This window comes from Ictidomys tridecemlineatus, chromosome 9 (assembly GCF_052094955.1).
Source record: "Ictidomys tridecemlineatus isolate mIctTri1 chromosome 9, mIctTri1.hap1, whole genome shotgun sequence".
Classification (NCBI taxonomy): domain Eukaryota; kingdom Metazoa; phylum Chordata; class Mammalia; order Rodentia; family Sciuridae; genus Ictidomys; species Ictidomys tridecemlineatus.
The window spans coordinates 129,422,473-129,437,228 of NC_135485.1; the positions used below are offsets into that span (position 1 = coordinate 129,422,473).

General features: G+C 37.0%; 1 protein-coding gene across 2 annotated transcripts in view; it reads right to left on the bottom strand.

The window, feature by feature from the left end:
- Hhip (hedgehog interacting protein) overlaps nt 1-14,756 on the bottom strand; it is a 97,047-nt gene that overhangs the window by 7,581 nt on the left and 74,710 nt on the right. For both annotated transcript variants that reach the window (XM_078022072.1, XM_005327555.3), the window contains exon 12: nt 1,458-1,606. In XM_078022072.1, the coding sequence (XP_077878198.1) occupies nt 1,458-1,606 (149 nt within the window). The remainder of the gene's footprint in view (nt 1-1,457; nt 1,607-14,756) is intronic.

Genomic DNA, 14,756 nt, shown 5'->3' on the forward strand with positions numbered 1-14,756 from the left:
AAATAGTGGCAAGATTAAAATTCTTCACTGAAATAAATATTGACTTAAAGAATTCCTATATTCATTTATATCACATATTATTATTAATATTTATTAAGCCATGCATAATGCCACCAGCATTCAAAATAATTTGTTCACCCTTAGTTAAAATTTGTCACTAGAAGATACTCAATAAATGTCTATTAACTGAATACTTGAGGTGACATAAGAAATTAGACAAAATGTAAAGTAAAAATTATAACACAATGAATTCTATGTAAAAGAAACGGAGTTAATACTGTCAGGGATCAATCAAAGGAAGCTGAAGGATGATAGATTATCAGATATATGAATATTATTATACTTGGACACTGATTCTACAAAAAGGGACACAGAGAGGGTCAATAAAATGAAAGCACTCTTCTTAGATAATGGAATTATGCAATTTCTATTGAGTTTTAATTAGGAGAGTTCTTTCCTAGGTATGCAATCCTAGTACTAATCAATCACATAATGTTATTTATGTTGCAAATTACTTTGGCAATTTAAGCTTAAAATTTATATTGTATGTGTAGCTTTAAATATTGGCTATTTTTGTTAGATAATATATTAAATAGACAAGTTATGGTTATACTTTTGAAACAAATATATCTTTAGAAAGCACAATAAAGAGCACATACGTATAAGAATACTATTAAATATTATTTTGGGGCTTTGCTTCTCATCAGCAAGAGGTACTTTTGTAGCAGTGGTCAAAATATTTTCTAAGTAATATGTATAATGCTGGTTGTCGAATATACATTTTTAACATCTATATCTTAAACTCTACGTTTTTAAAATTTATCCAATTTTCCTACTTCATGCCAAGTAGAACTTACACTTTGCACAAAATTGAGGAAATCTTATGTTAAGGGATAGAATAACCCTGAATAAATCTCCCTTGCTTTTTCTGAGCAGCTGCACACCTAGTCAATGGTTCCCAAGGGAGTGGCAAACAGAATTAAAAATCTTATAATATGCCCCCAGGTAATTGTGCTTTCCCTTTTTATTTAGTAACACTCACTGAAAAAACCCTGTTTCGAGTGTGGTGTGGCAAGAAAGTGAGCAGTAAAGCGAGGGAGGGCATTTATGGGGTGTCTGGAAAATGCTAGCACATGGGTAGGGCTCGAGTGGAGCTCAGGACCCAGGGCTGAGCACCAGTAGAGATGACCTGGTTGGGCTGTTTTCATTTATTTTACTTTTTGAAGGGACTCAAGTCATTTAAAGTTTTCTCATGTTTGTAAAGAGCTCACCCACGTGAATAGTTTACATTAAGGAAACGGAAAAGATTTCATGTATAAGTTCAGAAGCCAGCAGACATTCACAATATTGTCTTCTGAACCCTAGATGGTTCTGGAAGGAATAGCGAATGCTGAGTTCTTGAGAACCTAAGGATAATCCCATGCCCCAGTCTTTCTTATGACAACAAAAATACTAACCGATTCTGCAAAAGTCCCCCTCCCAGCCTGGACTGCAGCAGCAGGTCCCCGTCGGGGTGCAGTAGCCGTTGCGACAGAGCCGGGAGCACTCTGAGTTCAGGGTCTGCGCAGGTTGTATGGAGGCTCTGCATTCCGCAGGCATTACAGGTCTGTACAAAAGACAAGAGTTGACATGGTATTTTGGTTGAAAATCAGTATCGGAGTGAAATCTAATGGTTTTGTAGTTTAGTCTACATAGCACGTAAGACCTTTCTTTTTTAAGTGACTCAGTCTACCTGCAACTTTGGAAGAATGGAAAAAATACATACCAGTGAGGAAACAAAATAATCAGTCCCGAACCCAAGTGAACATACTGAACATTCTAGAAACTTTATCACAATCAATTCATTGATGAAAATGTAAATTTAATTATAACGGCATTTTATATTTGGGAGCTAGAATTTCTAGTGATTGCAATTTGAAAAATAAAATGTATTTATATTTTTAAACTTTTCCACCCAGATGTAAAAAAAAAAGTTTAGGGATAGTACCTGAGATATTATATTTAGGGAGAGTACAATTTCTCTTGCCTTTGGTCTGCTCAGCAATATTACAGGGCTGCAGGCATTCATCAAAATGAACACTTGCAGCCTAAATAGCTTAGGAATCTATATTTGGTTCCACTTTACATTTCTTCTGAGATTATTTTTTTTTTGAAAGGTTGCCATAATATTTATGTATGTGTGTATTTGTATCATTGGGTCAAAATTCAAACACTGCAACAAGAAAGGCCTGCATATAAAATGGAGATTTTTTTATGTACATATGCACTGAAATCAAATTATTTTATTTTAATATGTGTGAAATAATTAGATTTTATCCTGTTATGGAGAAAATGGAAACATCTTATTTGCCATGTAAAAAGTCATGGGTTTTGTTTTCATTGTTCTACAACTAACTGCCATTATTTATAGAGGAAACCAAGAGCTTCCAAAAGATTTTCATGGTTCCTCTGTTTTTGTAACGTTCTTACTCAGTCTGAGTCAGGCTGGCCTCTGGGTCACAATTGTTCATTACCTAACCTTGGGGGAAAACGTGGCACTTTCAATGGTTCTGGGGGCCCGAGTGTGGTCTGCAGGCTCTTTCAATTCAGGCTGTAAAAGAATGTCATCACCATCAAGTCACTGCATTAGGGTGGCCAAAGCAGGTTCTTTAAAGGACTTATTTTCTTTTAGTGGTGCTAAGGATCAACCCAAGGCCTCCTGTGTAGTAGGCAAGTGTTTTGCCACTGAGCCATACCCCCAATCCAGCTGGGGTCCTTAGGAACCAAACAAAGAAGGTGATCATTATAGATCAGATGACCACAAGAGGTAAATTACAGAGCTTCTTGAGATAAGCAAATAATTAAGCCCTGGAGAGTGTTTTCTTGAAACTGGTTACCTTGTTATGTCCCTATAGCAATGGAAAACAGTGATAATAATTTGGGACTTGACCTCAGGCTTTTTCTACAATGACTCAAAACCATATGTATTAAAAGCCAAAATACAAAACATGTACAGCAACGTCTCTAGTTCCTCTTCCCATTAAAGTTCTACTCTGTTGAAGTCCTGGGTTTGCAATCAATATGGCAATTCTGAAAACTCTCATGAATCTAGTCAGCATCTTCTTTAAATCTGGAAATGGTCGATGCACATGAAAGGACCTTAAGGAGTTCCATAAATGGAACCTATTTCCATTCAGAAAGCATTCAGTGTTTTCCGTGTTTCCCCAAGGAGTCTTTTTGGGAGAAAAGAGGGACTGGGATAGGAAAGAGAAAATGTTAAACAGTTATACCAAGAAAAGTAAGGACATTATCTTCCCTGCCTTCTTGTTGTTGTTAAGGACCCCATATTGGCTCTATTTCTGTCCCATAAAATTCTTATTTCGCTTGTGACATGATGGTGGCATTTCTGGCCACCCGAAAGGCAATTTTTCAGATCTTTGAATTCCAGGCTAGGATCATTTATGACGTGGCATTCAGTAAATGGGGACTGTTCTAATCTTACCAGTCACTGATAGTATACAACTCTGTGTATCTAATTTCTACTCATTATCACTTGTTCACTTTCCTTATGACTCATTTAAGAAAAGATAAGATGGAAGTAGAGTTACTAACAAAGATATTACAAGTTGGGGGTGACGCAAGATTTTCAGGCACACAGCTTACACACAAGTGCACAAGATAGTTTAGACCCCAGCAGATAACTCTGAAGAGAAGACATACTTTAGATAAGGAATGTAGGCAGATTCAGTATAATAGCAATAACTAGAGGTGAAGTGTCCAAGGGACACTGATTACCGTGCAGAGGGGAGATGAATGAGAACATGATAGGATAGTTCTTTAGGGTAGAGCAGGGTAGGGTAGAGTATATCACTCTTATTGGCCTACTGACCAAACATTCGCCTACGTGGAAACTCACATTATGGAGGGAATTCTGAATTATTTTTTCTCAAGATTTATTAAATGCCTACCTGCACATGCAGCTATTTCATACTTGGGCTTCTTTATTTCCAGTTGTGTAAGACTGGAGGGCTGTCATGTATAAACATTTGAATTCCCTCAAGGTTTTTTATTTATTTTATTTTTTGCATTACAATTCTTATTACACCTTTATACCACAATTTTATCAAATCTCTGATTGTATATAAGGTATGTGGACACCAAATTCACATCTTCATACATGTATTTTGTATAATGATGAGGGTCTCCTTCCACCATCCATGCTATTCCCCTTCTCCCTCCCTTTCCCTCCCACCCCTCTTCCCTACCTAGAGGTAATCTTCCTCCCTTGCTCTTCCTCCCTACCCCATTTTGAGTCACCCCCCTTATATCAGAGAAGACATTTGGCATTTGTTTTGGAGGGGGGTGGTGATTGGCTAACTTCACTTAGTTTTAATGTAAATACCTGAGAAAGTTATCTTCTTTTTCTTTTATAAAGTTGGTAACTAACATTCCTCATTTAGCATGTTAAATAACTCTTCTCCCTCTTTTTAAGACTGTTATTATACTGGGGCTCCCTTAGCATGAAATTTACATGAAAAATTGCCCACCTCTTAAAGAACTCTTTGTCTCCTAGGGAATGAATTATTCTATCTCACTTTCCCCTTCTCCCTTGAAGGGAACGTCTTCTGTGGGCAGAGTTATATACTCCATTGTCTTCAGCTCCCGTGCTCTTCATGGGGATAAGACATCGCAGGGCCTGTATCCTCATGGAGACATGGAGGGGAAGATGGATGGGTAACCACAGAAGCTTGCTGTAGTGTGATCTTAGTTTTATTAACAGGTGTACACAAAGTCTCATAGGAATGCAGATGAGGGTGGAATTGTTTTAGGATGGGGAGAAAAAATGCCATTTATCTATAGTTTCAAATTGTAAGTAGTGGAAGAAGATACACCACTTTGGTGGTTGTATATAGAGAGATGACACTAGAGTTAGGAAAATACTGCACAGACGGTCAATAAATGTTTATTAAATTGAATGTTTATAGTAGCAACTTTCTCAAATAAACTCTGTGAGAATAAATATTTCCTTTCTTCTCCTCATTTCCCCAGGACCAAGAAGAATATGTAGCCCATGGAAAATGCTTACTAAAAATCTATTGAAGGAATGAATAAAATTAATAAGAATATGAAATTTTAAAAGGGTATTTGTTTCTTTTTTATGCTATTAGGTATTAGGAATATATAAACAATTTAGAAGGATATCATTAAAGTCTAATTGTTAGACTTTTGTATCATAAACTTAATACTAAAAACATTTGCTGTCTTTCTAGTGCCTAAATTAACTCAATTCTTATAAAATTCTTCTAAGACATTTTAAACAATGCATTTCTAAATTTTAAACAATGCATTTTTATCCTAGTTATGATCCTAGTTAGTAAACAAAAGGTCAAAAAAATCAGGGTATGCTTGGCCTTAAGAGATAGGATTGTTTTCTAAACGAGAATTAAAGTCAATGCATTTACATTCATTTTTCATATTTGGCAAAGTCTGACACTTCTCTCTACACAATGTTATGGTGACAGTTTCTCTTCCACTAAGAAAGAGCATGCTCCCTTTACATAAAATGAGGAGGTAAGAGAATGCAGTAGTTCAGGGGGATTTTGTTCCTAGAATCAGACCATGTTAAATATACATAAATACTACATGTTCAGACCTAATGGGATCGAATCAAAAATCTCCAGTATGAATCTGTGACAGATTAACTCATTTTCATACTTATTTTTATTAGATTGGAATATTGGGTGTTTAGTTTATATTTAATAAGAATCATTTAAATAGTTGTTCTTTTAAGCAATTATTTTTTTAAGCCTTTGGACTCTTAGCTCTCCTGAATAGAATCAGAAATAGGTTTCAAAATAGAAGCTTAGCCAAGAGGATGTTTAGGTTTGCAGTAAAGAAAATATTGAGCCCATTTGTTGACAGCTATCTCCACAGCCCTGGAACTTAATTTAAATCAGAAAAACATATTTCCTAATCTCACATGACGAATAATGAAACACTGAGGGCCTGGTGCAGAAAACAGCCCAACATTCCTTAATATATAAAGCATTGTTTTCAGAAATTGAAGACAGTTTTTTAGAAGCCTTTTGGCTGGCTCTGTTTAGTGGTGCAAAGGTTTGGATACTTTCTTGACACAGAGAAGCTGGGATGCTTAAGTAATTTAAAACACACATGGTATGTGATGACTTTTGTGAACAGGAAAGGCCAACGGTGAATGTCCCTGGGTAGTGGGATTATGGGTGGCTTTAATTGAATGACATTTAATAAATGGACAAGTAAATCAAGGGATGCAAAGTCCTTTGTGAATGTGTGTGGAAGTGCTGGGATTCATTCCCTCAGAGTGAGCATGCAAAAATCTATTTTGTTTTTCACAAAAAGGAAAAGGGGTTCATTCTGAAATTTTTGTTAGGTGTCCAGATTTTAAATTCATTTTGTTGTAAAACAAGATCTATAGATTATGCATAATATGCATTCATAAATGCTGACTTGTTGGAGGTTTTAAGGAGATGTAATAATTCTACAGCCTCTCTTAGCAATCTCTAGAGGTGGGAGTTGGGGGAAAACTTGATGTAAGAACTGACTTCTTCTTCTTCTTTTTTTTTTTTTTTTTTGGTGCTGGGATACTGCTATATCCCCAGCACCCCCCACTCTTTAAAAAAAATTTTGAGGCAGAACCTCATTAAGCTGCTTAGGGCCTCTGTAAGTTGCTGAGGCTGGCTTTGAACCTGTACTCCTCCTGCCTCAGCCTCCTGAGTCACTGTGGACAAGCATGCATCACTGCACTCATCTTATTCTTTATCCATAGTCACACTGGGACACATGGAAAAGTGTTTCCTATGCCTGTAACATATATAAAACGATTTTCCTTCCATGCTTTTTTCCCTTTCTCATGAGTTAGGAAAAAAATCTGTAAGTCTACTATAGTCCCAGGTCAGCAGCATGAACATGACCAGGAGTTTCTTAGAAATGCAGGATCTCAGACCCTACCCCAGAGATACTGAGTTCAGTTCAGTCCAGACAGAATTCAAATCTGTCAGGTGATTCATATGCATGTTCAAATTTGAGAGGCACTATTCTAAATCAGGATCATTTTCAGCCAGGAGCAACAAATGTGGCTATTAATTAGCGCTGCGTTCAGGAGCTTCCAAGCACAGAATGCTCTGAGAACTTATAGTTGGGTGGAGTCTCTCCTCTGGACAGGGAGGCAGTCTTTCTCTGTCCCAGCAGATTCTCTGGTGTAATGAAGTTCCCCACTGTAAGCAGCTTGGTACACAATGATCATCGGAACAACCCATTATTTTAAAAGCTAAGACTCAGCACTTTTACCTCAAAAAGAATAAAGAAGTGGAAAATGCCTTGTGATGGGACATTTTCCTGTTCCTGTTCCTTGAGGCAGTGCCACAAGCCCTGGATGATAACTGCTGTGTCATCTTTTAAACGCTCATCTTAGTGGCTTTCTCCGAGGTCAATACACAGAGTGATTCTCTCCTCTCATAACTGTCTTTAGTTTGCTCACTGAATCTTTTTCCTGGACACATCAACATTTTTCTTTTTCTGTGTCAGTTTACTCACGAGGAAGAGAATTCAGGATTTGGATGGATTAACAGTATATTTTGTGATTATATTTGGCCATTTGGTCATAGATTTTGAAGGGAATTTGACATTCAAATTCATTTGGGGTGTTAGGAATCTCATGCACTTACAAAACAACCATATTATAGGTAGAAGAGGAGAGGAAAGGGAATCTATTTATTATAATCATGCAATTTTGATCCCACTGGGACGTCATGTCTGGATAGATGGAAATACATTTTTCCTAACAGTATTTTTCTCTTTGAAACATACCAAGAAATCAAATGCCATTTCTTTGACATTATATCATATGTTCGTTGCAGAAATACTGTTCTATATATTTCCAAGTAAGCCTGACATTAGAATAAAGGCAAAGAATACTTAAACTCAAGAATAGCTCTGAATTTATGTACAGTACATATCATATTAAATTTTTTTTCACTTGTACTATATATTTCTGAAATTCTAAATTAAGATGGAGAAAGTCAATGTTCTATCTTACTTCTGGATAGGTCTAAAAATATCTTTGTTTTGAAACATGCTGAAAAAAAACGGGGGCTGGGCCTCAGCTTTCTTCAGCTGACCAACTCTATCTTCATTTTGTGGTTTTCTGAGGCTTAGGTCTCTTCCCTCACATGTCAGACTCACTTCATCTGATCACTGAGCCTGTTGTCTGGCTGTAACACCCGGACACCTCAGACTGAGTTGTTGCTAAGTTCAAAGGAGACAGAAGTCCACACAGTTATGGCTGCATAGTGCTAAAAAAATTACCAGAAATTTCACAAATATCTGTTTAATTTTGTTCTATGGTTAAAGATGCAACCATACGAAAAGGAACTGCTGGAACCACTTACATTTTTTTAATAACTTCCATGTTAATTCTATCTCCATGACAGAGGTCTGGCTTTGCCCTTCCCAAATTTAAAAGATCAGGAAACATATGAGGGATCAAACAGCTTTCACACTGCAACTAGTCACAGACAGTACTGGAACTCTTTCCTGCCCTAATATTCTTCCCACTCACCTGGCCTTCTTACTTCAGGAAAAGATACCAAGGAACCCACATTTCAGGCCCTATTAATCTCACTATGCAATCATCATCACCTCAATACGCACATATCTGAAAAGGAATATATCCAACACTAAATTTATTAGCTTAACTCATTGTCTATAGTTCCATGGGAAAATAAGGATATGAAATGTTAATAAGATTTCTTAAAGGAAAAACCTGGGAGAAATGATAAACAAAATAATATTATCTACTGCTAGATAAAAAGACAAGGTCTAGTTTATCAACTTCCCTTAGCTATTTGTTACATTATGTTTGCAATATCCTGACTTCAGAGATTGGTCGACTACAATTATCAGTAGTAAATGTAAAATAATAGATGCTTCTACTTTAATCCAAAGCACAGGTACCTGAAAAATCTTTCACACAATAAGGTCTCACAGATTTCCTGATACAGTTCCTGTTCTGGATAGGATTTGTGTCTTCCTAAATTCATGTCAAGGACTTAATTCCCAATGTGGTAGGAGGTGGGCCTTTGGGAGGTAACCAGGTTTAGGTGACTTCCTGAGGTTGGAGCCTCCCAAATGGGATTAGTGTCTCTGTCTAAAAAAGAGAACTTCCCACTCACTCTCCATGGTGTGATTCAGTGAGAAGGCTGCTGCCTACAAGCCAGGACGAGAACCTTCCCAGAAATCTGACCAAGCTGGCACCTGATGAGAAATCAATGTCTGTCATTCAAGCCAGACAGGTATTTAGTTATAGCAGCCTAAGCTGGCTGTAAGACAAGGGTTTATGGGAAAATCCAGATCTGTGCCATGCTGTAAGTAAAGCATTAACAAAAACAACAGTTACTACCTTGGGAGATAATTTGGGCAACTCAGCAGCTCAGCAGTAGGTGGAGGCTGCCTGGGGAGATTGAAAACAAAGCCCAGCATGGTGGCACAAGCCTGCAGTCTCAGCCACTCAGCAGGCTAAGGCAGGAGGATCACAGATTTGAGGCCAGCCTCAACAACTTGGTAAGATCCTGCCTCAGAATTTAAAGAATTTTATAAAGAGGCTGGGGATATAGCTCAGGAGTAGGGTGCTTACTTAGCATATCTGAGGCCCTGGGTCCAGTACTCTCGGAAGGAAGGAAGGAAGGAAGGAAGGAAGGAAGGAAGGAAGGAAGGAAGGGAGGGAGGGAGGGAGGGAGGGAGGGAGGGAGGGAGGGAGGGAGGGAGGGAGGGAGGGAGGGAGGGAGGGGGAAAAAGAAAGAAAGGAAGAAAGAAGAAAAAAAAATTAGGCAAAACCAAGATGGTGATGGAAGAGGAGCTTCGAACTCAGCAAGAAGTACAACCCACAGAGAGCCATGTTGGGCTGGGGGTGCCTCTTTGGGGTGCAAAGACCAATAGACCACTTTAAAAAAATTTTTTTTTTTTTTTAGTTATAGTTGGACACAATATCTTTATTTTATTTATTTATTTTTATTTGGCGCTGAGGATCGAACCCAGGGCCTCGCCCATGCTAGATGAGCGCTCTACCACTGAGCCACCACCTCAGCCCAATATATGGCACTTTTTATATGATCACCCGGCTATGAAGGTTATGCCTGGGCAATAGCTGGGCTCAGGATGTTCTCTTTTCCTTAACCTTCTGGCTACACTTCCCTGTAAGCTACAGAGTTTTCATGTTGTGCAGAGACATGAAAAGCTACATGTGATTCATATATTCATAGATTCATATATATATATATATTTTCATACCGGACAGACATCCCTCTATTTCATATTTGAGCTTAACAGTGTTTAAGAAAATATCACTGTAGCAGAACAGCGTTGGCTCAGAGGCCAAGTCATAGTGAATTTCACCTACCTCAGTACCTTCTACCTCAGGCCATTCATTCGACAATATATAATGTATAAAGTTCTGGCATGGATTTTTGTTTTTTGTTCTAAAGTGTTATTATCTCAAAAAATATTTTTTTATGTTTTTGATAATACGTGCAATCTCCCAGCAGTAAAATGAGCTCCTGGGGGGATGGACCATGTTCTCATTTATGTTCTCCCTCCATAGCACGCAACACTATCTTGAACACAGGAAGTACATAAAAATAAATGCGGACCCATTAAATCAGAAACCCTGCATTATATTTGTATTTGCTTTTATATGAGGAAAAAAACTGAAAAATTAGGGTATAATCAAAAAGTCAATGTCATCGCTTCCTAATTATCCTTTTAACTTCAATGTTTAATTCATAAAACATGATTTATAAAAATGTTATAGTTCTAAATTTAAAAACAAATCTGTAATTGGAAAAATAATGTGCATGAAACATAATACCAGTGGGTTTTGTCCATATGAAATAGAGGGATGTCTGTCCGGTATGAAATTTGTCCAAAAAAATTTATCCATTTTTTTGAGACAAAATTAAGTCAGGATAGTGACACTTATATTAGTAAGTAGAATAAATAGCACTTTGATTACAACACAATTCAAAAACTTAAAGAATGCAGTATTTTTCTTTTAGAAATCCCCTGAAAAATAAAGTCTTATGTCTTTTCCTCCACCCAAGAGCAACAGATCTACCAGTGTTTATTTACTTATTATGTGAAGGTACAAATTAAAAATATCATTAAATGCTTTAAAGGAAAATTAAAATTTGAAACAAGATTCTGTCCTACAAAAGAGTCCCCAAATGTCAGTTTACATTTTCTCTCAAGACAATTTCAGTGGCAAATTACCAAGGATTGAACTCAGGCGCACTTGACCACTGAGCCACAACCCCAGCCCTATTTTGTGTTTTATTTAGAGACAGGTCTCACTGAGTTGCTTAGCGCTTCACCATTGCTGAGGCTGGCTTTGAACTTACAGGTGTGCGCCACCAAGCCCAGTAAATGCCAAAATTTTGATGTTATACTTATTGATTCATTTACCAATGTTTAGAAAAAGAAGTCATTTAAGCAAGAAATGTTTTAACTCCACCCAAATGAATTAGTAACAAAATGACACTAAGATGCAGGTATTTTCTTTGTACGTTATGCCTTCCTATACAAAATGTCTTTTTTACAAAATCTGCCTGCCTATCTCTCAGGTACTGCAATAAGATGTGTCAGGGCCTTTCAGTACAGGTCTTTCAGAAGGACTAATGACATCAGACTTGCAGTACTGTCCCCAAAGGAAGCATGGTGGGGGAGGGGTAGGCACGGGAATTGAAACAAATGCTTGTGGGCATTTGACAATAAATGAGTCTCATTTTAAAGAAGGTATTGTTCGTTATTCACATTCTCTGCTTTATATACATTTCAACAAATGCCATTTCTAAGTACCTATCAATTGTTTTCATAGCAATCTTTAGTTACTAAAAGTGCTAATATCCCAATATTTCAGAATTAATAAGAAAGAATATAATTAGTATAAAGCAAAATTCCTTTGAATGCTGGGATCATGTCACATCTCCAAGAAACAGGGAAATATGCATCAGAAGACATATATAGTCTCACCATTAAAAAAAGCGATAAGTATGTGAGAATGTGGATATGTTAATTAGCTTCATGTAATCATGTAATCATTTCACATTTATCAAAACATTGTGCAGTATAGTTGTTTACCCCTCTAGCTTTCTGAGGTTTCAGTTACTTGGGATCAATCATGATCCAAAAATATTAAGTTGAAAATTGCAGAAATAGGCAACTAATACATTTAAATAGATTTTTATTACAGCATATTGTTATAATTGTTTCACTTTGTTATTGTTGCTGTTAATTGTCACTGTACCTGATTTATAAAATAGGCTATCATAGGTAAGTATTGGGGAAAAAGAAAGCACACATATAGAGTTTGGTACTATCTGTAGTTTAAGACATCCACTAGAGGTCTTAGAACATATTCTCCAAGAATAAGGGGAGACACTGTACACTAGATCATATACTGTTTTTATAAGTCATTATACATGCAACAAATCTGGGGAAAAATAAAGTTTAGATTTATCTTAATGGCTGTGAGAAATCAGCAGGGAAGAAACAGAATTAGTTGTGCATTTCATAAATATAAATCTATTAGCATTTTGAGAATAGGCCTATGACTATTAAAAAAAAACAAACAAGACATATAAAGTGTTTAAAAGTAACATGGGGGCTGGGGCTGTAGCTCAGTGGCAGAGCACTTGCCTAGCATGCGTGAGGCACTGGGTTCGATCTTCAGCACCACATAAAAATAAACAAATAAAATAAAGGCATTGTGTCCATCTACAACTACAAAAAAAAAAAAAAAAAAAAAGTAACATGGATGGTAGCCAGGCACAGTGGCACAAACCTGTAATCCCAGCTACTTGGGAGGCTGAGGCAGAGGGATCGAAAGTTCCAGGCCAGCCTTGATTACTTAGTGAGACCCTCGGCAACTTAGCAAGACACTGTCTCAAAATTAAAATTAAAAAGTCTGAGGGCAGGGGTAGAGAGCCCCTGGGTTCAATCCCCAGCAAAGCAGGATGGTTATATTTTTTTCACAAGTTATTTTATAATATCTTCTGTTTATTAAAGAAGACCAAAACAATACAGAAGGTGGTTCAGTGGAAGAGGGAAGGGGAGGGAAAAAGAAAGTTCCTGGGATTGAAATGAAGAAAATTATATTCTATGCATTTATGAGTATGTTAAAATGAATCCCAGTATTAAGTATAACTATAATATGCTAATAAATAACAAGAATAAAAACATTTTTCTATTCATTTTAAAATAGGAAATGTCCCTATGTAACATGGCAGGTATTGTCTGAGTATATTTAAGTGATCCCTGTAAGTACACACACACACACACACACACACACACACACACACACACACACACACAGATAGACACATACATACACATGCGTATGCAAATCTTGCTACAGTATGAATAAAATTCTAGTTACACTAAGTCCATTACCATATATTATATATGTACGTTCTCCATTCATTGGAAGTTTTGACTTTGATCTTTCCCAATTCTTTGATAAAATATCTTTGAAATTTCAGATGCTATGTGGCAGTTTAGGAAAGATTTGTCAGTTAGAAAGGTATTTTACCACACATGAAATATAGTAATATAAGGAATAAAATACAAGCAGTCAGATAACTGTGTATCCATTTTTGGTTACTGGAGAAGCAGAATTAATAATAATAATAGCAAAAAATGTGGAAAATGCTTCCTTGTCTTTCAGACTCCAAATCCACCATGCTGAATGGATTTTTATAGGGCATGTACTTGTTCATGACCTCTAGTGTTAAGAAATTCGGTCATGTTTGAAAACTGGTCCCTGGTGGAGCCTGTATCCCTGTTAATAGCTGAAAGGTCAATGGAGCTGCTAAACAGTTTGTATTACTGCCAGGGTGGCCGTGAAAACACCACCTGCTGCAAGAGGACTTGGCAGCTGGGTCAACAGGCACTGTGGGAATTTATCAACTTAGGGGGCCACTTGCATAAAACTTGGGCTGATGAATTGGGACTAGACTGGCTTATTGGGGCTAAAGCTGCTCTATTATGTATGACTTTCTTTACGATGAGAGAGCTGCCTGCCAGCTCCCTGAGACACATGCAAAGGATAAACAGAACCCATTTCCCCTTATGAAGTGATTGTTTCGGAGGGAAAAAAAAAAAATTCAGTCCTGCAGCATCCAACGTCAGAAGGAATAGGATGACGATATTAAGAAAGAATAAACAAAGGGTGCATGTGGAACCTCGGAGGGGGAGGGCAGGAGTGGGGAAGGAGACGTGAGGGGCAGTTTTGATATCAGTCATGGAGGAGTTTGGAAATAACCACATTTCTATAAAATGACCTCTCAAGCCTGGAATTTGCATTGTTAGTTTATTGACTCTTAAGGAAATGGTCTGTGGGACGTGATTGGGCAACAGATAAGCAACATGCTGAAATATAATGATAGTGGCGTGCAAAGTAAGTGAATCAGCATGGTTCAGAATCACTTTGCCTTACAGATTCCTGGAGAAATAAACCCTAGAAACATTTCAAAATTAAAAGAAAGAAAGAAAGAAAGAAAGAAAGAAAGAAAGAAAGAAAGAAAGAAAGAAAGAAAGAAAGAAAGAAAGAGCAAGCAAGCAAACGTCATTTGGTTTAGGTTCATCTGAAAAAAAAATGTTGAAGGACCATCTGTTCATAATTGACAGAAAAAAAATGTGTTCAGTAGAAATAAAGCTTGGAAGTTACATAACTCTGTCAGAATTCTTTA